Source organism: Cydia splendana, unplaced genomic scaffold, assembly GCF_910591565.1.
Source record: "Cydia splendana unplaced genomic scaffold, ilCydSple1.2 scaffold_68_ctg1, whole genome shotgun sequence".
Classification (NCBI taxonomy): domain Eukaryota; kingdom Metazoa; phylum Arthropoda; class Insecta; order Lepidoptera; family Tortricidae; genus Cydia; species Cydia splendana.
Window position 1 is genome coordinate 718,394 of NW_026946898.1, and position 26,149 is coordinate 744,542.

A 26,149-nucleotide genomic window follows, 5' to 3' on the forward strand; every position below is an offset into this window, starting at 1 on the left:
CAACGACATATGGATGACTAGGGAAAACTACGTACATGAGTCTGACATGTGTATGCGATGGCAACCGGTATCCAGTGATTATGTTAATCGAGTAATTAGAAACATGAACAGTAATAAATCACCAGGAAGCGATCTCATACGCATGTCTGATCTAAAAACAGTTGTAGATAAAATAAGCCCGATACTAGCCAAACTAATTAACTTATCAGTTAATCAACAAAAATTTCCTACAAAACTCAAACAGGCAATAGTGCGTCCAATCCATAAGAAAGGCAGTTTTAAAGATTATTCTAATTTCAGACCCATATCTATACTATCTAGGGTTGACAAAATAATAGAGAAATGTATTACCGACCGAATATCACATTATCTACAAACTAACCATATTCTAAATAGTCGCCAGCATGGATTTCAAAAACAGAAAAGTACGAACACACTATTATCTGCCTTTACAGATGAGATTAACAATAACTTAGCAGATAAACAGTTTGTGGTAGCTATCTTTTTTGATTTTAAAAAGGCTTTTGACACCCTAGAGACCGATACTTTGCTGAAAGCTATGGAGGAGTGCGGGGTGGGGCGGCCGCTGAACCAATGGTTCCGCGACTACCTGACCGCGCGGTCCTTCCGCGTGAAGGTCGGGTCGGCGCTCAGTGACGAGCAGGTCGTCCGCTACGGAGTGCCGCAGGGCTCGGGCTGCGGGCCCCTCTGTTACCTGATGCACGTGAACAGCCTGTGCGGCGTGCTGCGTCACTGCTCCGCACACATGTTCGCGGACGACCTGTGCACGCTGCGCGCCGGCATCGACCTAGAGCAGACCTGCAGGCTCGTACAGGAGGACGTCGATGCTGTTGTCAAGTGGTCTCACGATAATGGAATCGTACTAAATGCCGATAAGACAAAACTTATGATAATACATTCTCCATACTTGGTACCTAAAACCGATATCCCATCGATTTTCACTCATAGTTTCCATTGTTTTCATAGTATTAATAACCCCGGAACTTGTAAATGTCAGCCCATAGAAATAGTTAACAGTTTTACATATCTTGGCATGAAAATCGACGAAAACTTCTCCTGGACGACTCATGTAGATTTCATTAGTAATAAATTAAGAATACTTTTAAGCATATTTTACCATCTTAGTTTTAAAGTTCCTGTTAGCACGTTGAAATGTATTTATACTTCTTTAGTAGAGTCTATTATTAGTTACGGTCTTGACTGCTATGGCCTCACGTTTAAAACTAACATAGATAAATTAGAAATGTTACAAATCCGTTTTCTAAAACTACTAGTTAATAAAAAGATAAAATACAGTTGCAAATCTGACTACAGACAATTATTTAAATTATGTAAAATTTTACCAGTGGGAATAAAACTTAAATATATGTTAGCTATAAACAGTCATGGCAGCCAGGAACACAGAGATCTAGTCAAACATAGTCATAATACCAGAGCACTAACTGCGGGCAAATATGAAGTACCTAGGGTGTATAATTATTACGGCGATAGGACACTTAAGAAACGTTTACCCTATTTACTGAATACTTTGCCCGCGGACATAGTCAAAGAGCCCAAAAAAAGTAGATTTAAAAATAGTCTAAAAAGGTATCTCCTGAATACTCTATAGGAGATGTGTTACCCTACAGAGTATTCATGACATACCTACTTACCTAAGTATTTTAACTCCCAAATGTAAACCTATTATGATATTTAAATTTTATTAAGTATAGTATAGTGAGACTCCACAGTCAAACTAAATGTAGTTTTGTGGAGCATTGTCCTTACAAAAAAGTTGTAACTTCTTGTATAATAAATAACTATAATAATAAATAAATAATAATAAAGGAGAATCAACCTTTACTGTAATTGGCGAAAACACCGCTAATGAAGATCGGGATGAGGGCGAGTGGGAAGAAGTGCGGAAACGTCGCCCACGTAAGTCCTTAGAAGTGACACGAGGTACTGCAGTTCCGGGCGCAACGCAGCTGGAAGCGTCCGAAAGACCAACTCTCATCCACATTTACTATTTAAAACTAGGCACTACGGCTGAACAAGTTCGTAAGCACTTAAAAAAAATATGTGGTGAAGACACGTGCGCGGTGGAGGTTCTGAAAGGGGCTATTCATAAATTACGTCATTTCAAATTAGGGGGGGGGGGGGTCTGGACATCGGATGATGGTAGCATGACGTAGGAGGAAACGGGGTCATTCGAAGCATGATTTTTGGATGATGTTAGGGAGAGGGGGGGTCGAAAATCGTCAAAAATCGATGACGTAATTAATGGACAGCCCCAAAGCCAAAGGCAACTATGCGTCATTCAAACTTAGTGTTCCTTCGGCCTTAGCCGATTGTGTTATGGATCCAGCCAAATGGGCGAAGGATATTTGTATTAAGCCTTGGCGTCAGTTTTTTCGTACCCATAAAACGAAAAGGGACTAAACCTATAGACATCCTATACCAGAATGTGAGGGGCCTGAGAACAAAAACTACTCAATTTATGACGTTGCTACTATCTTCTTCGGCTGACTTATTCGCAATAACAGAAAGTGGTTGTAATGAGACTAATGAGTCTATCAAGGATGCCGAGCTAATACCGCCGGGATATACAATTGTACGGTGCGACAGAACGGATGGCCGTAAGCAAGGAGGCGCTTTGTGTGTTTAGTGACGTTAACTTAAATGACCAGCAGTTTGAACTTGTCGGCGCAACGGTACATCTAAAAAATAAGTTTTTATTCGCTTGTTTTGTTTTGTATATTCCGCCCCAGGCAAAAGATAATGAATATATGTGTATGTTTAGATTAATAAAAGAATTTTCAGTGAAGTATAATGGTAAATTGATTGTAATTGGTGACTTTAATTTATATTCTTGTAACCATGATGTACTTATATATTTATACTTATACTTATACTTCATAACTTATTGCAGATTCACTCAGAACAATGAAATACCGAATTGTAGTAATAGGCAACTTGATTTAATACTAAGCGGCGAGGGCATCGGATCACAAGTGGAGGTGCATGCGGCTGGACCCCTCTGCAGCCTGTGGACCCGTATCACCCGCCGCTAGCGGTACTGGTGGGCGCGCACGCCGAGGCCGCGGCGACGACCGAGGTGCCTGTGTCGTCATCATCCTTTGTAGAGCCGACAGGTATTTTGCACCGTGGATGGAATTTCGCTAAGGCTGACTTCCATTTGTTATATCACTCTTTAGCCAACATAAACTGGAAGCTGCTTTATGAAATAAGCGATGTTGCGGAAGCGGTGGACTGTTTCTATGCTAAATTTAATGCAGTATTGGATAGCTGCGTTCAGGGGCGTATTTTGAAATTTCGCGCCCCGGGCCAATACGTTTCGCCGCCCCAGAAGTCAAGGAAGAAAAACAAAATGCAATTCGCCAGGGGCGCCATACGGCCGCTATACCGCCCCTGGCGGATTGGCGCCCCGGGCCATGGCCCGGATGGCCCTAGGGTAAATACGCCCCTGGCTGCGTTCCTATTAAGAGAAAAATGGCGGTAGTATCTCGGTACTCTTATCCTGAATGGTACACGACAGAGATAATACAAGCAATTAAACTCAAGCACACACTGCATAAGCAATATAAAAAAGTGGCTCTGAGGATGACTACAATAAATTTTCAAATTGTAGAATGAAATTAAAATCAGCAATTTCACTAGCACACGACCAGTATCAAGATCAGATGCAGCAAAACTTGGCAAATGATCCTAAATCATTCTGGAGTTTCATAAAAAAGAAAAGAGAGGGCAATAACTGTATTAAACTAATGGACGATGGTGGAAGTGTCTTATCACAGAAGGAAGCTGCCGATGAATTTGCCAACTTTTTTTATTCAGTGTACAACTCTAGGCCCGCTACACTTGACCCTGCAGTCGCCAGCGCCACGGCGTCGCCTAATAGCATGTATGTACACATTCACGAGCTACAGGTTAGGTGGCGGAAGTGCGCCGCGCGCTGGAGAAACTACCGTCAAAACGCTCTGTGGGACCGGACGGCATTCCCCCCTTTGTATTAAAGGACTGTCGCTCGGTGCTAGCAGAACCACTGTGTCGTTTATTTAATATGTCGTTAAAATCTGCCATCTTCCCGGAACAGTGGAAATTGTCGCGAGTAGTACCAGTACCAAAGGGCAGTGGTGGACCAAAAGCAAGTAATTACAGACTAGTTGCAGTGCTGTGTGCGCCTGCAAAAGTTTTTGAGTCCGCTGTACAAAGGTCATTACAGGAACAGGTCAGTTGCCAGTTGTCAGACGCTCAATACGGATTTCGGGCGGGACGCAGTACTGGGGGAAACTTGTTGCACCTTATGTCTCGGGTGGCAACTGCGGTGGACGCCGGCGGTCAGGTAGATGTCACTTACTTCGACTTTAGGAAAGCTTTCGACATGGTAGACAATGACATCTTACTAAAGAAGCTGGCGGACGCGGGGTGTACGCCGCATACCCTTGCATTTTTTGCAAGTTATATGCGGGGGAGGAGCCAGTACGTGGATTGCGCCGGTAACAGGTCAAAGCCGTACTATACTAGGTCCGGGGTCAGTCAAGGAAGTAATCTGGGTCCGTTACACTTTGTACTAATGATCAATGATCTGCCTAGTGTAGTAAAAAACGCGGAATGTCTGCTCTTTGCTGATGACCTGAAACTGGTGCTTCAAATCGAGGATGTATGGGACTGCGTCGAGTTGCAGAATGACATTGATCGAGTGGTCCAATGGAGTCACGACAATAAATTGCACTTTAATGTGGCTAAATGCTCGTCGATGTCCTTCTGCAAATCGTACAGCCCGATACATCATCAATACCTGGTAGAAGGGGCGCCGATAGAGCGTTTGACGGAAATGCGAGATTTGGGGGTGCACTTTACCGCAGATCTTTCCTTTAGGCACCACATTAGCACTATTTGCAAGAAGGCTTATAGGAACCTGGGATTCGTTCTGCGGCAGTGTCACGGGTTTTCCGACATAAGAGCTATACGCGCACTGTGCGAAGCCCTTGTCAGAAGCCACATGCAGAGCAGTTCTTGTGTCTGGAGCCCAAATGAGGCGAAATACAAGTTTATGTTGGAACGAATCCATAATAAATTCCTCAGGTTCGTGTACCTAAAGTTGTATGGAGTGTACCCCTTCTATCCTCGAATGTACCCAACCCTGTTTGTGCTCGGAATGGTGGAATATAACCAGCTAGAGGTTAGAAGGGAATTGGCACTAGCCTCTTACATATTTAAGTTAGTGCGAGGAAGGGTGCATTACATTTGTTATAATTACTTTTCATAGATTATAGTTTGATATATCGTTATTTTGTATAACGTAATAAATGGCATACTACCGTAATACCTAATTAACGGTATACATAATGTTATTATTGGTACAGTGGTCATAAGGTATATTTACACTTTATCTAATATACATTGCCATAATTATTACATACTCTAAAGCATATTATTTGTTATAACAAGTGACATCACATAATTATTTATGTAGCATAATATTTGCATGACATAAATGGGTTAGATTAGGTTGGAACTGCGACTCCGCACAAACGAATAATTACCTAACAAAAGGAGGGTTAGGTTAGGTTAGAACTTTGACCCTCCATAGAATAAAATATTCTATCAAAAAAGTGGTTTAGGTTAGGTTTGAACTGCGGCCCCCGCAGAATGAAAACCTTGAAAAAGTAGGTTAGGTTAGGTTAGAACTGCGACCTCGCTAGAATAAAATAGCTAACAAAAGCAGCAGGCCTGCGTACTAGTTATAAAAAGTATGTAAAACTTTACGTTATCAGTAAATGAAATATGACAAACAATGTTATACGATATATGTATTTATACTTGATAAAATTGTATGAAGTATTACGTTATACAAAAATATAATATAACAAATGTCATTATAAAACATGTCTATATACTATTTGAAAATTATATTACATTAGGCATTATATCAATGACAGTTTAGATGAAATCACAATATAATAAAGGAAACGTATACTAAAAATTACATTATAACATACAATAATGGGTCTCTATTGGTTCCCCTAAATTTTTTGTTCCGATATTTTCAGTCCATAACGTTTTCCATCATAATTTTTGTTAGTCATATTGTCAATAGTCATAAATTTTAACAATATAAATTGCAGTTCCGATTTTTGCAGGTCATTATTATTGTTAGTCATAAAATTTATTACTCATAATATTCAAAGTCCAGAGGGTATACCATTACATAATGTTGAAGGCAATAAACTTGCTTATAATAATCGTTGTAAGTTCTTTTATCGCAGATTATAATGATAAGTAGGGGCTCTATTGCATTCCCTAAATTTTAAATTCCAATTTTTTTAGACCATAACGTTTTCCATCATAATTTTTATTAGTGATATTGTCAATATTTATAAAATTAAGCAATACAAATTGCATGCTTGCCTACGTAGCTGGGGATTATTTTTTATTTGGCTTACTGATTTCCCCTCCATTTCTTACTTTTCATGTAGTTTATTAAGCCATTTCGTCCCGCCAACGAGTCGACGGAGCCCCGCGAAGCGGGGCTCCTATTTCCGCTCTGAGGGACACAAGGTAACTAACGAACCTACCTGAGGAAACAATTATTTTATTGTTTGGCTTACTTATTTCCCCACCATATCTTATTTTTCATGTAGCTTATTAAGCCAATTCGTCCCGCCAACGAGTCGACGGAGCCCCGCTTCGCGGGGCTCTTATTTCCGCTCTGAGGGACACAAGGTAACTAACAAACCTACCTGAGGAAACAGATTTCTTTTTTCTTTATACGAGTATGAAGGATGTTATTGATTTGGTTTCTTAGACGTAATTCACTTTTTGTTTGACATAATTATTAAAAGTCATAATGTTTAATATTATAGCTCCTAAACATTAGAATATTAGAGGATATCATTTTCGGACAGTAAGTATTTGTTATAACGCCATTTGATATATTATTGTATGTTATAATGTAATTTTTATAATACGTTTCCTTTATTATATAGTGATTTTATCTAAACTGTCATTGATATAATGCCTAATGTAATATAATTTTCAAATAGTATATAGACATGTTTTATAATGACATTTGTTATATTATATTTTTGTATAACGTAATATTCTATCTTCATACAATTTTATCAAGTATAAATACATATATCGTATAACATTTTTTGTGATATTTCATTTAGTGATAACGTAAAGATGTACATACTTTTTATAACTAGTACGTAGGCCTACTGCTTTTGCTAGCTATTTTATTCTAGGGAGGTCGCAGTTCTAACCTAACCTAACCTACTTTTTCACGGTTTTCGTTCTGCGGGGGCCGCAGTTCAAACCTAACCTAAACCACTGTTTTGATAGAATATTTTTTTCTACGGCGGGTCAAAGTTCTAACCTAACCTAACCCTCCTTTTGTTAGGTAGTTATTCGTTTGTGCGGAGTCGCAGTTTCAACCTAACCTAACCCATTTATGTCATGCAACTATTATGCTACATAAATAATTATGTGATGTCACTTGTTATAACAAATAATATGCTTTAGAGTATGTAATAATTATGGCAATGCATATTAGACGAAGTGTAAATATACCTTATGACCACTGTACCAATAATAACATTATGTATACCGTTAATTAGGTATTACGGTAGTATGACATTAATTACGTTATTCAAAATAACGATATATCAAACTATAATATATGAAAAGTAATTATAACAAATGTAATGCACCCATTTTCATTACCTACTAGAAAAGTGGGTGGTTTTACCTCCTTTTCTACATAGTGCAACATTTATGTACAATAATCTTTCACCGGCCCTCATAGAAGTCGGGTTTTTTTCTTGAAAATTATTTTCTACCATTTTATGTCGAACTATACGAGTAAGTAGGTGCAACAAAGTCAGTCGCTCTATATAATTTTTGGCAAACCGCGAGTTCTCAGTTCGGGGCGAACTACTAGTTATATCAAACATTACACACCCGTGCGAGGAAAGATTAGTAACCCAGAGCTACTAGAGTCAATAGGTGTTTATGCGCCGCCACGGTACGTATGGCGAAGGCGCAGACCGCCTCTGCTGGCCCAGCCGCACGCGCGCACCGGATTGATACTCCAGTAAAGATACGCTTACGTTAAACATTAATTAGTAATAGGCAATTTTGTTTTTATTCCTGTTCTTTAGATCATTTTAAGATACTTTATTTTCGAATCCAAAAAACTTTCTGTCCGGAAGTAGGTAAAAAAAAATAGTTAAAAAAAAGAGCCGTTCTTGTTTGTTAAAAATAGTAATAGTATTTTTAGTTCGTAAACGTGACGAAAATAATATTTATAATGAGTCGACAATGGAATCAGTCAAAATATTAACACGGAAAATAACTAATTCAATAAATGGCGGGGCCTCACGGATATACGTCGTAACTTGATATAAAAAAAAAGTAATAATTAGGTCTTTGATTGAATTACCATAAAACTACCTCATTAAGCTATTTATCCGAGAATCCGACATCAATATGATTTGTATCACTTGTATATATATTTACGCCTTAAACATGCTAGAAAAAATGGTTATAGATATAATTTCTTGCAGACTTTGTTCTGATAACGTTCAAAGTGATATTCAATACATAATCACACAAAAATATGGTCAATGTAATAAATATGTGCATTTTATCAAATTCGCTAAATGAAACTACCAAATTTGAACTCTTTGCGCTAATGCTAAGGATTACATTTCCTTGCGGCGCGCGGGGACAGTTTCAATGCGGGCGGTGGCGGGAGTTCGTGCCAAGGACGCGTGGATAGTATGTAGGTAAGTATGTACTTACCTACAAGTTGCTACAAGTGACAGGCCAATTCGAACGTGCGTGGGCGTCTCGCTCGCACCAAATATTTGTGCGGCCAAGTCTGAGCAAAATGAACGCGCGCGTGAATGATAGCTGATTAAAAATAACTGATATCATTTCCAATATTATTGGTTGATGTTCAAATTATATTCGTAATTATATACGTCAATTATGACCCACTACAAAAATAAAAATTGCGCATGACTATCTATCGTTCTTATTTAATTTCAGAATGGCATAGTGTGGAGTGGCATTATAAAAGGAATACTTATTATCGTAGTCATTTGACAGTTTTGGTGACACTTTCACATTCTGTCACAGCGAAGTGTGTAGGCCCACTCTTTAATTTGATATTAACGTCTATTCAACAACTTTGTCAGTAGAAAAAGGCGCGAAATTCAAATTTTCTATGAGACAATAACCCTTCGCGCCTAAGCGTCTGTAGACTTTTTTTTTCAACAAACGTATTATATTGACTATTTCGTGCTCTTTCAATTCATAGTTTATGTTCCATAATAAGTATAACATAGTATAATAAGAGTCGACGTGAAATATATGTTTACACTTTTGCACCTTACTCCTTTGCAATAAGGCGAAAAGTACGGCTTTAAAATGACAGCGTTTTACACAAAAATAAAACGCTAATTAAATAACTTACCATATTCGGAACCTAAGAATAAATAATATTGAGAGTGGCAACACTGTCGTAGGGGGCTATTCATAAATTTAAGTCATTTCAAATTTGGGGGGGGGGGTCTGGACATCGGATGATGGTAGCATGACGCAGGTGGAAACGGTGTCATTCGAAGCATGATTTTTTTGATGATTTTATGGGGGGGGGGGGGCGACAAAAATCGTCAAAAATAGATGACGTCATGTATGGACAGCCCCTAGGTCGTATTGTCTTTTTCTAGCATATACCTCCCTCTCTACCCCACACTCCTACCACACAGGCAGGTTGCTTTGTCAGTTATACAAGACAAATTTTCAAGTCATAATTTAACGGACTACTATAGTACATTGTAGGAGAGGACGGAAAACCGCTAAAAGATGGACGAGTGAGTTTGAGGGCCGACACGTTGGTGGAGGCCCTCGAATAATACGACTCCATCTTTAGCGTTTCCGGCCGAGGCATTACATAGTGCTTTTCACGACTACTGCGAGGAAATAAGGAAACATTTGGATAACTATAAGTACTAGCCCGCGATTTCTCTGGTAGCAAATTACTAGCCACTGCCTGTGCTGTCTCTTGAATTTCGGTAGGCGTCAGCGTAAGAATATCATTTTCTTCACTAGAAGAACTCATTTTTATAGCGAGCGTAGATACGAGTGTTTCTTATATTTTATAGTACTATCCAATTCAGTGAGAATTTTCCGATCCCGCCTTTTTTCTTTTTTATCACATTTAAGAGGCGTTTTTATGTTGTTTGCTTCAAACGGACTCTAAACTTAGAAGCGTTTTTGCTAAAAAAAACCACAAACAGCTACAAACTAAAAACGCCTTAAGCGTGAATCGAATGAACTGACTGAATGAATGAATAGTTTGACATTTCGTTTTTTTTTAAACAAGAAATTGGTCCTATAAATAACCTAAATTTATTTTTGAAGGAAAAAGTTGCGCCAAAAAAGACCTTTTATTGATTTTTATGTTTTAAATTATACTCATTGCTATAGCGAACTGTCACCAATGACAGATGATGATAATAATGAAACATTGTAGTAGTGGTGGTTCAGGTGCTACAGCTATTGCCTACTTTCCAGCTTGGTTTTAGACCATCTATTGCCACATTTCCGAACAGTGGCGTGCAAAATTTAATTATTTATTTCACACCAGCTCGGAAAGGCTTACTTTGCACTTCAAAAACTGAGAGCAAAGTTTCATTTTATTCACAAGTGAGGCAAAGGAATCAAATGCAAATTTTGAGTTGTTTTCTTATGTTTGCTGGTAGAATTGACTTTTAAATCATAAATATTTAATAAAATTCATTTGTATTTGATTTTGTATGATATTTTTACATTTAATATTTGCTTCGGGTTGGTGTGGTGAAACATTTTGTGTTTCACTTGGGGCAAATTTTGTTTAACCCTCGTGCTTTGAAACCCTCGCAACGCTCAAGATTCCATGTTTCGAATGTTTTACTTGCTCAAGTATCAATATTAGCACGAGCGGTTAAACAACAACTTTGACCCCTTGTAAAATAAATAACTATTTCAATATAGTCAGCTAAACTGAGGTACAAATTCAAAAACTCACCAGCAGTTTAGCTTCACGACCTTCCAGATGGAAAAACAGCATGCCAATGACTTGAAAATTTGCCTTGTATAACTGACAAAGCAACCTGCCTGTGTGGTGGGAGTGTAGGAGCGAGGGACGTATATGCTAGAAAAGGGCAATACGACCTACGATAGTGTTGCCACTCTCAATTAGAAATGCAATGGATAGTTGTTTGGTCGGATACCGGATATTCGGCCCGACCGTCGGCCGGCGGAACAATAAAAAAAAAAAAAACATTTATTTCAGACCTTGGTTCATACACTTACACCAAAAAACTAATTAACTACAAACTAAATTTAACAATACCTACATTTCGGTTTTTAGGTGCGCATTGTGCAGGTTTTAACCTGTTTCGTGGTGAACAATGGCGCGGACTCATTTCTATGTTCGAAATGAGTAGGTACCTACGCGTGCAAGTGAGTGGATGTTTAAATTGTTTTGAAATAATAAACGAGTAATGTACAATATGACCGTGACTGTTTCTTAAATCCAATTTGTTTACTCTGAAATCAAGCAAAGTTACTATCCGGTATCCGGCCGGGTATATTATTCTGAGGTTCCAAATATCGGTACAGTTGTTTAATTGTTGCTTAATTTGGAGATTGACCCCAATTTCATTTCTGATCAAATCGGTCGATTTGATCATCCCGTCTGGACTTCACTTAACAGCCGTAACACATTACCGCGCCGTTCAGGGTCACGGTGCGCCAAACCATAGCCTGATGTCATGTAGGTACAGCAGAGTCCGGTTAGTACGACTCCGCATATAACAACCAACCGCTTATAGCGACGAAAGTATAGGGACTTGTTTGGTTTTAGTACAAGCTACTATGAAAGCACAACCGTTTATTACGACTCCGCTTATAACGACCGATCGCTTTTAACGACGGAAATTGACTCAAAATCCGTCCATCAAGTCCGGTTACAACGACGAGCAACGTAGTTTTTACAAATAAATTGTGGGTAAGAAGCTTACTCCGTCCCGCGCATTCAATTACCCTCCCCCTTTTGCCTATACGGAGCAAGATGAAATAGTCATGTGACTTTTCGTAATTTTGCAAACTAAATAAAACCCAATTCCCATTATTCAGTTGAGCTTAAACTTCACATACATAATTATGTAAGTATTGGGTGACAATGCAATACATATTTTGGTAGGTAAGTACCTTCGAGCTGATCTGATGATGGACACAGGAGGTGGCCATAGGAACTGTGTGATAAAACAACGTCATCTTGATTAGATCCCCAAGAATTACGACTTTATATTTTACGGGATTCGAGTAATTTGCGGATGACGAGTGAGTACGCGTACCTTGAAAAGTGGCTTCTTCTAAACACACAAGTCTCTCCATTTAAGACAAGGTGTCGTAATACTAACGTAAATAAATATTTTAAAAGAAATGTTTTTTTTCTTAGATTATCGCATAAGTATTAATAAATACAAAATGATGTAATTATTTTGATTAAATAAAATATATTAAAATTGGCAGTTCGTTTAGTACGACGTCCGGTTAGTACGACGTAATATCAGCGGTCCCTTGGGCGTCGTTATAACCGGACTCTACTGTATGTATAATGTACTTAGTCCAAAATTATGTTATTTACTAATTATGTTATTTATATGCATTAAACGTTAAATCTGAACCAATTCGATTACTATTCTATAGTGAAACACATTCAGCTTGACTAGAAAAAGCGCGGCAAATTTAAAACATGTATAAGTAAAAAGCATCTGAGGTTTCAATAGCGCTCAGAGACCTGACTTTTATCTCGATATCGTAATTTTCTAGCGACAAATCCATTATCTATACAAAACTGTCGCAAAAATGTTATCGCTTGTATATCGTGGTACAGGATAGGATGGAGCCATATACTTTACTACTTGCTTGCAAGTATCGTAATTAAACAATGCTAAGTAGTTAAATACGCGCAATGTATTTTTATGTCATAAATAATGTATTTATTTAATGTTAATTTAGTATTAATTATAGTATGTATATTGTTTTATCCACAAATATGAATAATTGTAGTTAATTTACCAATAAAACATAATTTATACGGCCACAAATAAAATATTAAATGCTTCTAAAGTCTGTTTGGTTATTTCTACATGGAAACGAAGTCATTTCAAATTATAAAAACATTAACTGAACACCTTATTGCCGCCTGCAGTCACCGCTCGCCGCTCAGCTATCCGCTGTCGTTAATACCACGGCCTTACGTTTTATGACACTGAGTCGCGTCAGGGGAGCGACACGGTTCGGTGCGCTTGCGTTCAGTCGAGTTTTGGAATATTACTGCAAATTTTTGTTGTTTGTTAATTTGTTGGTTATTGTTGTTTGTTAATTTGTTGGTTGTGGTGTCGACTTTTATTGCCCTAGTCGCCAAATGATGTTACTAGTGAAATTTTAACGACACCACACGGTAAAAATAAGTTTAATAATAATTACTTAATTAAAAATCGAATAAAAACGGTATTTCTAATGCATAACTTATATTTTTTGCTATTCAATTAAAGAGTACTAACAAAATCCTAACTCAATTAATTAGTGCAAATATTTTAAGGTTTGCGATTCCTGCTCGGCATTGCGTCGCAAGGTGCCCGGTACCACTGTATTGCAGCATTAACTAGAAATGCTTACTTTGGGGAACATTAGCAACTGTCGTTTTTGATAATTACATTTTAGTGGTGAGGGGTGGTACTTAAATGACCGCTATTGAAACCTAAAGTTTAAACTTATAGGCGCGAAGATTTGATTTCCCTAAGAAAATTTTAATTTCGCGTCTTTTTCTGCTATCAAATTGGGTGTGTGTCAGTATAATAGCCCTATATAATTGGCCTATTATTGTATTAAATTTAACGCGCACGCAAAGACGGAAAGCCTGCAATTACGTAAAATTTACTTTCTTATTTACAGCACTCTTGCCCAGATTAAAGCTGATAATTAGTTCGAATCTAGTCTCCCATATTTTTTACGTTCACTGGTACATATGTTTTGACCGAGTAAATAGTAAATATACTAAATACTTTTTTAAATATTCGCGCTCGGGGCGATGGAAGTTTCATCGTTCCGTCGCCCCGCTCCATGCAACGACCAATCGCGTTAGCTCGCTGGCTCGTGCGCGGCAACTTTAAAGCAACGATAACGGTTTTTGATGGTTTTTTGTGTTACGAATCATATTTCAAGCCGATTTTTACAGTATTCGATGAATACTGTAAAAATCATAATAAAAATCCCATATGATATTGATCTATTACCATTTTTAACCAGGCAATTAACGCACAACCCCATAAAACCTCACATACGGTATTATTTAGTGTACGATTAAATTGCAACGCTTGTACTTATTGTAATTTGGAAATAATGAGAGAAAAAATAGCCTATTACCATTTTTGAGGACGGAAATATACTGAATTTAATAATAACCGTAGGTTACTTACTTTAAATGTAGGATACAGAATTATTTTTTGTGTGATTCATGCTTAATGTCATAAAGCAAATATTTCTCTATGAGTATAAATTTAAAAAATGTTATTAATATTTTTTACAAACTTTCTGTGATTTTTTAAATACCTAAATGTAATATATTTATTTGGATTATGTGTCGACGTAATCACTAGATTTATTATCTGTCCCATACACCGAAAATTTCAGCTATTACTAATTATTTCCATTCCGCCATACTAGCCGAGCGTACCTTTCTTGGCCTATGATGCGCACGGCCCCTTAGACGAGAGCCCAGAGCCTCTACCATCAGTTTTAACATTGACATAACGCTCACGTCTACGTAATTTACTTTCTGTACATCTCGCTTCCACTATTGCTCGCATATGCGAGTACGAGCGAGATGCATAGAAAGTAAGTTACGTAAACGTGAGCGTTATGTCAATGTCAAAACTGGTGGTAGCCGTACTGCGCACATTTAACCAAGTTGCCAATCGAACTGACGTATTTCATTGTTCTGGAAGTGAATTTGTAAAGGTTACATTGTTTGTGTTGTGTTATTCTTATTCTTAGCTTAGTTATAGTACTTGTAGTATATACCTAATAATAGCCTGCCTACACTATCGCATTGGGAAACTGTTATGATAGCTGTAAGATTTATTAATTTAAAAAAAAACCTTATTTAACCTTTTTGCAGTCGGCAACGCGCATGTAACATCTCGAAATTGCAGACGTGCATAAGCTACTGTGACTGCTTACCATCATACGGACCGTATGCTTGTTTGCTCGTCGATACACGCGAATTTAGCATGACGCCTAGTCTCATACGAGAAATTGGATGACGTCATATTTATTCTATTCCATGACTTCTATTCTAGAACTAGACTGGCCCGCGGCTCCGCTCGCGTAAATGAAATAAAGAGTTTGTCTTAAGTTTAGTTAAATAATGACATTATTATGTATTCAACCCCTATGAGCCCTAGCCCATTACAATAATTTGAACTTTACAGTAAAGGAAATTATGTCGAAATTGCATCTACGATTTTTATTTTAGAAGATAGTCCATCTAGCGTCGCATAGTTGAGCTACAATCACTGAAGTTCTGCTACTCCGCAATCCGCAACATAGATGTCAACCTTCATCATCATCATCATCTCAGCCTATATACGTCCCACTGCTGGGCACAGGCCTCCTCTCATGCCCGAGAGGGCTTGGGCTATAGTCCCCACGCTAGCCCAATGCGGATTGAGGACTTCACATACACCTTTGAATTTCTTCGCAGATGTATGCAGGTTTCCTCACGATGGTTTCCTTCACCGAAAAGCTAGTGGTAAATATTAAATGATATTTCGTACATAAGTTTCGAAAAACTCATTGGTACGAGCCAGGATTTGAACCCGCGACCTCCGGATTGAAAGTCAGACGTCATATCCACTCGGCCACCACTGCTTCATGATGTCAACCTTATTACATTTAAATAAAGTTGATTTTTGTACTAAACAATCAAAAAATCCTAGCGAAAATATTGAAATACTAGCTTTGCCTGCGACTTCGTCTGCGTGGAATTAGTGACAGCAGCTAAAGTAGGTCTAGCGCCTGGATAATGCTAATACCAATCATTCAGTTTGCGCATTACTTACTTCAATTATTAGGTAATTCATTAACTCTTTCATTTCCACCCGCCTTTGCACTCTCTTCAGGTATGATTTCCGACATAAAACTATCCTTTGTCCTATGTCCTTCCCCCGGGACTCAAACTATCTCTATACCGAATTTCAACTAAATCGGTTCAGCGGCTTAAGCGTGAAGAGGTAACAGGCTGACATACAGACAGACACACTTTCGGCTGTATAATATTAGTATGGATTAATTAAATAATACTTAGCGATGATATGAAATCCCTACTTGTAATTTTAAACGGATTTGTTTTCACATTGACATTGCTTAATTGCCGTACTGTGAGCGCAGCTAATCCTAACGTTACCACACGCTTCACACGTACGTTATATTTCTATTACAGGTCAGGTCTTGTTTTTGTTTAAAATCGAGACTAGATATATTTTTAAGGACGATGACGACACACGCATAGTAAAGTAACGCCGCCACATTGCTATAACAGTATTTGCAGGAACTATATTATTATATTAGCACCGCACACTGCGCATGAGCGAGAGCGGACCCTCTCTTACCTCTACATACTATTGTCTACAGTAATCAGCTTTTACCAGTACACAACCTCATCTTAAGGGGCTCCCCGCGGTTTTCATCGATATTTGACACGTTTTGAGCCGTTACTCCTACATTTACACTACAGATAGAATTATAAGACAACTGGCTATCGGTTATTCAATCTTTAATCTCCATTATTGTCTACCTGATTTTGAAACTAACGAATACTTATTTTTTTATGTTTTTTTTAAATATTGACTAAAATAACACTTTATTCGTAACTGGATTGCTATGAAGGATCTTACATGTATGAAATCTGCATATTTGGGTTTGTCTTTGACGTCTCTTAAAACTGGTCAGAGATTTTAATTTTAAAATAACTAACACAAAAGTTATGACCAGAAAACCAGGTTTTTAGCCTAAAATTGCTCAATTTTGCTGTCGAATATCTCGAAGACTGAATAACTTTGAAGTAAATATGGCATACTATATTGCTTAAAGCCGTTGCTATGATAAGCTGCAAAATACATTAGAAAACTAAGTGATTCAGATTGAAGGTCATTGGCACCTGGGAGCCCCTTAACAACGAATTTTGAAAAACCAATTGTTTTCTTTATGTATTTGGGAAACCGCTCCCCATACTTGCATCGGGGCATTATAAAATACCTAAATGATTGGTAAATAAATAAATAGTCAATCACTGTTAAACTTTTTTTTTATTTCAGATATAAACAGACATATACTTATTCAGTCCAAAAACACATACGTTCTTTTTATGATTTTCGGGTTAATCACCTCCACGAACCACATCCCCGCGTCTTTCCAGATTAAAGTTTTCTGTTTAAGAGGCACGGAGAGATTGATCTAATGTTGTGTTTTCTTAGCACCTCTAGCAGAAGCCCCTCCGCATGGTATCTCGAGTGTAACTAAAGGATGGACCTCTCCTCCAGAAGTTCTTTGACCAGCTTCTTGAGATCGCTCCGGGCCGCCTCCCACTTGTAAATGTCCACGTCAGGTGCCAGCGCCTCGATTGATGAGATGAATGCAATATTTGTTTCGTCGCTATCTCCAAATTTTTAATTGTACCCTAACCCCTTGTTACTAAACACAGACCAACCCCTATAGACCGAGCTTATACTCGCGGTCACCGCCCGTATGGTGTATAGGTCAAATATAAGATTGTTCGCGCGCCGCTCCGATCAGTTGCGCCCAAGGTTACGACCTGTTAGCAGTGTGCACGAGTCTAAGAAAATAAATCGTAAACTATTGAATTCATTGGGAAATCATGGGATATTGCAGCGTAATATGGTGTGGCAAGTCATCTAAGACATCTACTTACGAAACAGATGGAATAACATCCCACGGGAAAGTCAAATTCATTATTTCATTGAATAATGTTTCTTGTCCGCGGGGTTCATTTTATACTGGTCAGTAAGCAGAGGCGAAGTATGTCCGTCCCTTTTCGTCAACTTGAAAATGCAATGCGCTATCCCTTTCCCTTTCGACTAGTGATGTGACGATGATGGTTTTTCAGTTGCGGAAACTTCGTGCTTCGTCATACCGTATTGTACCATTTTAGACATAATATATAGGTAACATGTTGTGTAAGTTTTTTTAGAATCCTCTAGGCCAGCGGAGCAGTTAGGCCGCATGTCACGAGGTGGACCTGATGATGAACTTCAAAAAAGTACCTACGAGGGAACTCGGTGTTGGTTTGTGATAGACATATGTTGTATGGGTTATTTAGAATCCTCTAGGTAAGCAGTTAGGCCTCATGTCACGAGATGGACCTGATGATGAACTCCAAAGAAGTGCGAGGGAACTCGGTGTTGGTTTGTGATAGACATATGTTGTATGGGTTTTTTAGAATCCTCTAGGTGAGCAGTTAGGTCTCATGTCACGAGATGGGCCTGATGATGAACTTCAAAGAAGTGCGAGGGAACTCGGTGTTGGTTTGTGATAGACATATGTTGTATGGGTTTTTAGAATCCTCTAGGTGAGCAGTTAGGTCTCATGTCACGAGATGGACCTGATGATGAACTTCAAAGAAGTGCGAGGGAACTCGGTGTTGGTTTGTGATAGACATATGTTGTATGGGTTTTTTAGAATCCTCTAGGTGAGCAGGTAGGTTTCATGTCACGAGATGGACCTGATGATGAACTTCAAAGAAGTGCGAGAGAAGTCGGAGTTGATTTGTAATAGGCATATGTTATTGGTCCATTTGAATATGTTTTCAATACAACCTTCTATGACCTTAATAAAACGGACAAAAGAAAATAATTGTATGAGATTTTGGCGACACTTTTTTCGCGTATCGAAAGAGATTGCGATTCTGAGTAGAAATAATATAAAAATTCTAAACTTTAAAATTCATGTTCTGGGTACTTTAGACAGAAATGCCCTAATATGTTAAGTAAAAATTTCAGGTACATTGTTAAATTACTTAATGAAATATTAAATTAATCAATATAATTATTAAGTAAGTTTACTCTAAGTATACTAAATTGGTAACAATTTTACCACAATAAATTTCGGTGTCACTGGTAGCAGTACCCACTACCTGTAATGAACATGTCCCATCCCTACGCTTACACGTGTCAGCGCGCCATATTTGAAACGACCAATCGCAACGCCGTGAGCACCCCTCCCGCACCTCACAGTTTGGTGATTTGCGTCGGGAACAAAATGACCAATATTAGGTTTCTAGAGGCGGTGTTCTGTGTTACTAAACCACAGCCTCGCAACGAGTTCAATGACGTACTCCATTGTTATTTTCAGATTTTTTAATTAATTTTAGAATGCGTATGCGTCAGTTGCAGGTTGCCGGTATTGTGGTTATGATAGTATAATTGGAACTGGTGGGGGGAGGGGGAAATGACCAAACGAAATAGTCTTAATCTTTCAGTAGGAGTAGCAGAGAAAACGTTATTATTGTTTGTCCTTGTCACATTCTCACATTTTTTAATCCCCACTGTGAATTTAGTATGGTTTATGGTGGGGTAACAAATAACCCTACCAAATTACGTCGTTTATGTTTGGTATGTTGTCAGGAATCTTAAAACGTGTATTTAATTTTGTCACTTTGCGTATGTTCTGTCTCCTCACGGCAACTGTACGTCTATATTAAATACTAGGTCTATGCTCTCACCATTCTGTTTGAAAAGATTGAAGAGTATATCCCCAATATCGCACGAGTTTCATGACCATGTCGCATTACAGAATTACAGCATTAGCAAAATCTACTTTATTTCTAATACTTAGAGTTCATAGTCTTTAAAATAAGCTTTATAATCGGACTAAGGTTACAATACTTAATTCATGACGGCTGATATTTGCTTCTAATTTCATACAAAATTTTAAGGATAGTAGACCTTATTAACTCTAAATACGGTGTAAGAGGGATATTATAAGTAGACTATGGCAACACTAAGCAAAAAGAAGATGGCTTCATGTATGTAGACAGAGTTCATTAAATAAAGATTACTTTTAATAAAAACATCTTCTTATTTACATGGCGCAGCCGAATCTAAAGTGAACGAACGTGAACAGTATTAGGAGAAGTAAATGGGCGCAGTGGTTAGTGATGTGAACTTATAAAATGGAAACTCTAAAACAACCGCCGCCATTATCCCTACAAGGAGATTCATCGGAAAACTATAAAAAATGGCTACAAAGATTTAAACTCTATTTTACTGCCACGGGGGCAAAACAACGATTAGATGAAGAAAGCAAGATTGCTTTATTTCTTCATTGCATTGGTGAAGAATGTATAGAAATTTACAATAATTTTGACAATGAAAAAATTAAGACCTATGACGAGCTCGTGGAGCAGTTCTCAAAATATTTCTTGCCACTAAGCAATGAAAGTATCAACAGAAATGTCTTCTTTCGACGTAAAATACAAGAAGGGGAGACTTTGGACGAGTACGTCAACACATTGAGGACCCTAAGTGCTGACTGTAATTTTGGAACACTTAGGGACAGTTTAATAAAAGATCAGATAATTAGAGGAATTAAAAAGAAAAATGTTGTGGAGCGTCTACTCAAAGAGCCTGACCTTGATTTGCCAAAATGCATTAAAATTTGCAAAACATATGATTATACAGAAAAACAAACTAAGGACTTTGATGTTGAAGAACAAGCAGTAAGTGTAGTAAAGAAGGACAGAGGCTATAGTTATAGATCTAAAGAAAATACTGAACAAAGAAAACAACCAGAGAGAAGAAATTATGGACCAAGGAATATGAGAGATCAATCTGAGGAAGCAGGTACAAGTGGATATCAGCGGGCACAGTCTACTACCAGACCTCCATGTCACAGATGCGGCTTTATACATGGTTTCAAGTGTCCAGCATTTAATCAGGTATGCAAAAAGTGTAACAAATTCGGGCATTACGGAAAAATGTGTAGAAATGTGAAGAATGTGAATGTAGTAGATCTGTCATCGGATGAAAGTGATATTGTGTTAGGTATGGTGCAAATTAATTCGATTCAAAGGAAAGAAGACTATGAGGCCATTCAAATACATGGTCATATTATAGACTTTAAATTGGATACTGGTGCGGACTGCAACGTGCTTCCATTAAGATATGTTAAGAAACTCGGATTAGAAAATAAAGTGGAAAAAAATGCAAACAACTTGTATAATTATGAGGGAACAGAGCTGAACTGTGTCGGTAAAATTAAATTAACTGGAAATTTCATGAATAATAGACAAGTACAATTGAAATTCTATGTTATCGACTCAGTTCGCCCGATTCTACCAGTGTTAGGTAAAAAATCAATATTCAAGGAAGAATTAATGGAAAGAAAATATCTAAATTGTATAAAAAATGACTGTAATAAATTCACAGAAAATTATAAAGAACTGTTTGATGACAAAATTATAGGCACTTTAAGTGGTCCAGACTATAAAATCAAGTTAAAAGAAAATGCTCAGGGCAAAGTGGAATCTTGTAGGAAAGTACCAATATCATTACACGAGAGCTTGAAAAGGGAATTAGATAAAATGGAAAAACTTCAAGTTATTTCAAAAATAACAGAGCCGACTGAGTTTGTTAGCAATATAGTTATTGTAAAAAAACCGAATGGGAAAATTAGAGTTTGTTTAGATCCAGGAAATTTAAATAACTGTATTATGAGGGAACATTTCAAATTACCTACTTTTGAAGAAGTGTCTAGTAGAATGGCAGGTGCTAAAGTATTTAGTAAACTGGATGCATCTACAGCATTCTTTCAAATTAAACTTCATGAGGATAGTGCCAAACTGTGCACATTCTCTACACCTTTTGGTAGATATTATTTTAAACGTCTACCATATGGGCTTTGTTCTGCACCAGAAGTTTTTCATCGTAGATATAAAGAAATTTTTGAAAATATAAATGGATGTGAAGTGTTTGTTGACGACCTAGTAGTATATGGTAAAGATCAAGCAGAACATGATGAACGTTTATTAAAAGTATTACAAATGGCAAAAGAAAATGGGGTAAAGTTTAATTCAACTAAGTGTGTATTTGGAAAGTCAGAAATAGAATATCTAGGACACCTACTGACTAAAGATGGTATAAAGCCTGATCCTACAAAAATAGACTCTATAATTAAAATGGAAAAGCCACAAAATGTAAAAGAATTGCAGCGCTTGTTAGGAATGATCATATATGTGGCCAAGTTTATACCGTCTTTATCACAAGTTTGTAGTCCTCTAAGAAATTTGATAAAAAAAGATGTAGAATGGTTGTGGTCAAAAAAACATGATGATTCCTTTTGTGAACTTAAAAAAATATTAGTTTCAGACCCTGTGCTACAATATTATGACGTCAGTAGACCAGTGAAATTGTCAGTAGATGCTTCTAAAGACGCTCTTGGAGCGGTGCTATTACAAAATGACTTACCAGTAGCTTATGCCTCCAAATCCATGACCAGCACCCAAAAATTATATGCTCAAATTGAAAAAGAACTCTTAGCCATTTTGTTTGGATGTTCTCGCTATCACCAATATATTTATGGTAAACAAATTGAGGTTGAGACTGACCACAGACCCTTAGAGTCAATTTTTAAGAAACCCATATGTGATATACCATTAAGATTACAGCGCATGCGTTTACACTTGCAGAAATATGACATAATTGTGAAATACAAACCTGGAAAAGACCTTTTGATAGCTGATGCATTATCTAGACATAATTTAAAAACAAATGATAATCTTCTAGAACAGGAAATTGAGGCTCAAGTTAGGATGGTTGTGAGTTCTTTACCAGTAACAGATAGGAAATTACAAATTTTTAAGGATGAGACAAATAAAGACACAGATTTACAACAAATAAAATATTACATTTTGAATGGATGGCCAAGTATTAAAGATATTCCTAATAGTTTAAAACCATATTTTACATTTAGTGGAGAACTGTATGTGTGTGATGAACTGATTTTCAAGAATAACTGTATTATTGTTCCACAAACCTTAAGATCAGACATGTTAGAGCGTATTCATTACAATCACATGGGATTAGATAAGTGTAAGGCTAGGGCTAGATCATGCATGTTTTGGCCGTTCATGTCAAGAGATGTTGAAAATAAAGTTTTGAATTGTAGTACATGTGATAGGTTTAAGAAAAATAATGTAAAAGAACCTATGCAAATTAGGGAAATGCCAAATAAGCCATGGTGGCACTTGGGTACAGATGTATTTCACTATAAAGGAAAAAACTTTATAATTGTAGTGGATTACTACAGCAAATACTTTGAAGTGTCAGAATTGAAAGATTTGCGACCAGAAACTACAATAGATGCATTGAAAGCTATTTTTAGTAGATTTGGGATCCCTGAATATTTGTATAGTGATGGGGCGACTAACTATACTAGTAGCAAATTTAAAGAATTTGTTACAAATTGGGGTTTTGTACACAAAACAAGCAGTCCTACCTATGCCCAGTCTAATGGATTAGCGGAGAGATATATTCAAATAACTAAGAATCTTTTTAAAAAAGCTGATTATGAACAAAAAGATAGATACTTAAGCCTGTTAGAATATAGGAACACACCAATTTCAAAGGAATTTAATTATTATACGCCCTCAGAATTGTTAATGGGCAGGAAAATTAAGGGTTTGTTGCCTAGTATTCAGAAACCTAGTAAAGAAAATTGTAATGTGCAAAAAATATTGTATGACAATGCATGGAAACAAAAACAGTACTATGATAGAGGATCAAAAAACTTGTCAAAGCTAAATGAGGGTCAAAAAGTTGTATTAATTAATAATAATAAACCTAACAGCTATGCTGAAGTAGTGAGAAAAGATAGCAGACCCAACTCTTTTCAAATTAGAACAGAAACTGGACAGAACTTGTTTAGGAATAGAAGGTACTTAATAAATTGTAAAAATCAGGGAGAAATGAAAACTGTAAGAGATAGCCCAATATTGTATAGCGATGATGAGGAGGAACCGCTGACAGTATTTGAAGGGTATAGAAGAAATAGTATTGCTGATATGACAGATGATAGCTATGTTTCACAACAAAGTAAGAATATTGTTGATGTTCAGAACTATACAGAAGAAAATGAGAATGGTCAAAGTATTGCTAATGAAAATAACAATTCTGCTATAAGAACTAGAACAGGTCGACTGATTAAGAAACCTAGCTATCTCTGTGATTATCAAACTGATTGAATTTGATAATTTATGCCTTTATATGTGTGTTGTAATTAATTAGTATATTATTGTAAAAAGTCAACTTGCTAGTAGGCATGTCGGTTGTAGTTGCTTGAAAAGAAAGGGGATGTAAGAGGGATATTATAAGTAGACTATGGCAACACTAAGCAAAAAGAAGATGGCTTCATGTATGTAGACAGAGTTCATTAAATAAAGATTACTTTTAATAAAAACATCTTCTTATTTACATACGGTATAACGTTTAATACATCAAACTCTCTATCTGTCAAATTCTACGGTGAATGGCAAATAGTCATGGGAAGTTTACAGTCACATACAACTTTTTGTTTTCGAAAGTCACGGTCAACGTCCCAACGACCGGCAACCCGCATGTAACAACTATGAAGTTGCAGGCATCTAAAGGCTGTAACTCTTTACCACCAGACGGGGCCGTGTGCTTGTTTGCCACCGACGTGGTATATAAGAAAAGAAAAAACTTATTGAACCTTTTTGCAGTCGGCAACGCGCATGTAACAACTCTAAAGTTGCAAGCGTGCAAGGCTACGGGGACTCCTTACCATCATGCGGGCCGTATGCTTATTTGCCACCGACGTGGTATATAAAAAAAGAAAAACTTATTTAACCTTTTTGCAGTCGGCAACGCGCATGTAACATCTCGAAATTGCAGGCGTGCATAGGCTACTGTGACTGCTTACCATCATACGGACCGTATGCTTGTTTGCTCGTCGATACACGCGAATTTAGCATGACGCCTAGTCTCACTAACGGCCTGGCCACGACATTGGTCTAAGGCGATCGGCGGCGGCGACTGGCGGTAAGTCGCAAAAACAATAACCCGGCGACGCATAATGCATGCCACGAGCCTTGTCGCCGAGCGGCAACGCGCGCGGCGTGCACCGGGCGACCGGCGGCGGCGGCGAGCGGGGCGGCGCGCGACTCGAACATTTGTATTGGGCAGCGCGGGCGATGCCACGACTTTAGAGCGGCGCGACCGGCCTAGGCGGCGAGACGGATCGAGCGGGGCGATGCGGAACAAAACATTTTGTTTTTTTTTCGAGCGACATGGACACGGAAGCGTTTATTATTGAAATTTTAAATGTACTTTCGCGTATTTAAGTATGTTGTGACGTCTCCACACTAATTCTTGTGTAATCGTTTTTTTCTGGATGCTTTCTATATACAATATATAAAATACTAAACTAGATGTAAATAAATTTGTCGTCCTGTAGTTAGCCCATGCACCCATTGACAAACAATTACATATAATCTAGGCACTGAAGTGGCACTTTTGAAAAAAAAAACATGTTATTAAATACGTCTACGTCCCAACCGCTCCTAGTCGCTGCCGCCGCTACTGAAAGTACGTGGCATGCCTGGCGGTCGCTCGCGTTTGCCGCGCCGCCAGACGCCTCGCCAGTCGCCTTAGACCAATGTCGTGGCCAGGCCGTTAGACTGTGTGCGTAGGAACGCGTTTGTTTCATACATTTGATCGCCAGTGTCCGAGATGTGCCCGCGCCGAAAACGACAGATTTTTTTAGATAGAAATTAGTGCGCGTAGCTGCTCCATTAGTTATTTACTCTGAGCATTAACAGGATGTCTTTACGTAGCAAATTTGATTTTCAGTTTTCTCCAAAAAATATCGTAAAAGCTATAATGTTTCATACTTAAATATTTAAGTATGAAACATTATATATAGCTTCCAGGAACCCAGTACCATCAGCTGTAAAAATATCTGCAAC

The 26,149-nt window shown here is 37.7% G+C and overlaps 1 protein-coding gene across 1 annotated transcript; it reads left to right on the forward strand.

Annotated features, from left to right (window-relative positions):
• The first annotated feature begins 559 nt into the window (after nt 1-559).
• On the forward strand, nt 560-24,406 carry LOC134805829 (uncharacterized protein K02A2.6-like). Its single transcript, XM_063779037.1, has 5 exons — nt 560-880; nt 2,993-3,155; nt 20,847-22,429; nt 22,853-22,981; nt 24,281-24,406. Exons 1-5 carry the CDS (start codon nt 560-562, stop codon nt 24,404-24,406), a joined length of 2,322 nt encoding a protein of 773 aa, XP_063635107.1.
• Nucleotides 24,407-26,149: the final 1,743 nt, after the last annotated feature.

Bases quoted from the DNA above. Each gene is read 5' to 3' on its own strand.
- LOC134805829 (XM_063779037.1), top strand. From the start codon at position 560: ATGGAGGAGTGCGGGGTGGGGCGGCCGCTGAACCAATGGTTCCGCGAC. The intron at 3,156-20,846 runs GTATTTTGCACC...ATGATTATACAG, and splicing joins ATCCTTTGTAGAGCCGACAG to AAAAACAAACTAAGGACTTT. The intron at 22,430-22,852 runs GTTTGTAGTCCT...TTACACTTGCAG, and splicing joins TTATACCGTCTTTATCACAA to AAATATGACATAATTGTGAA.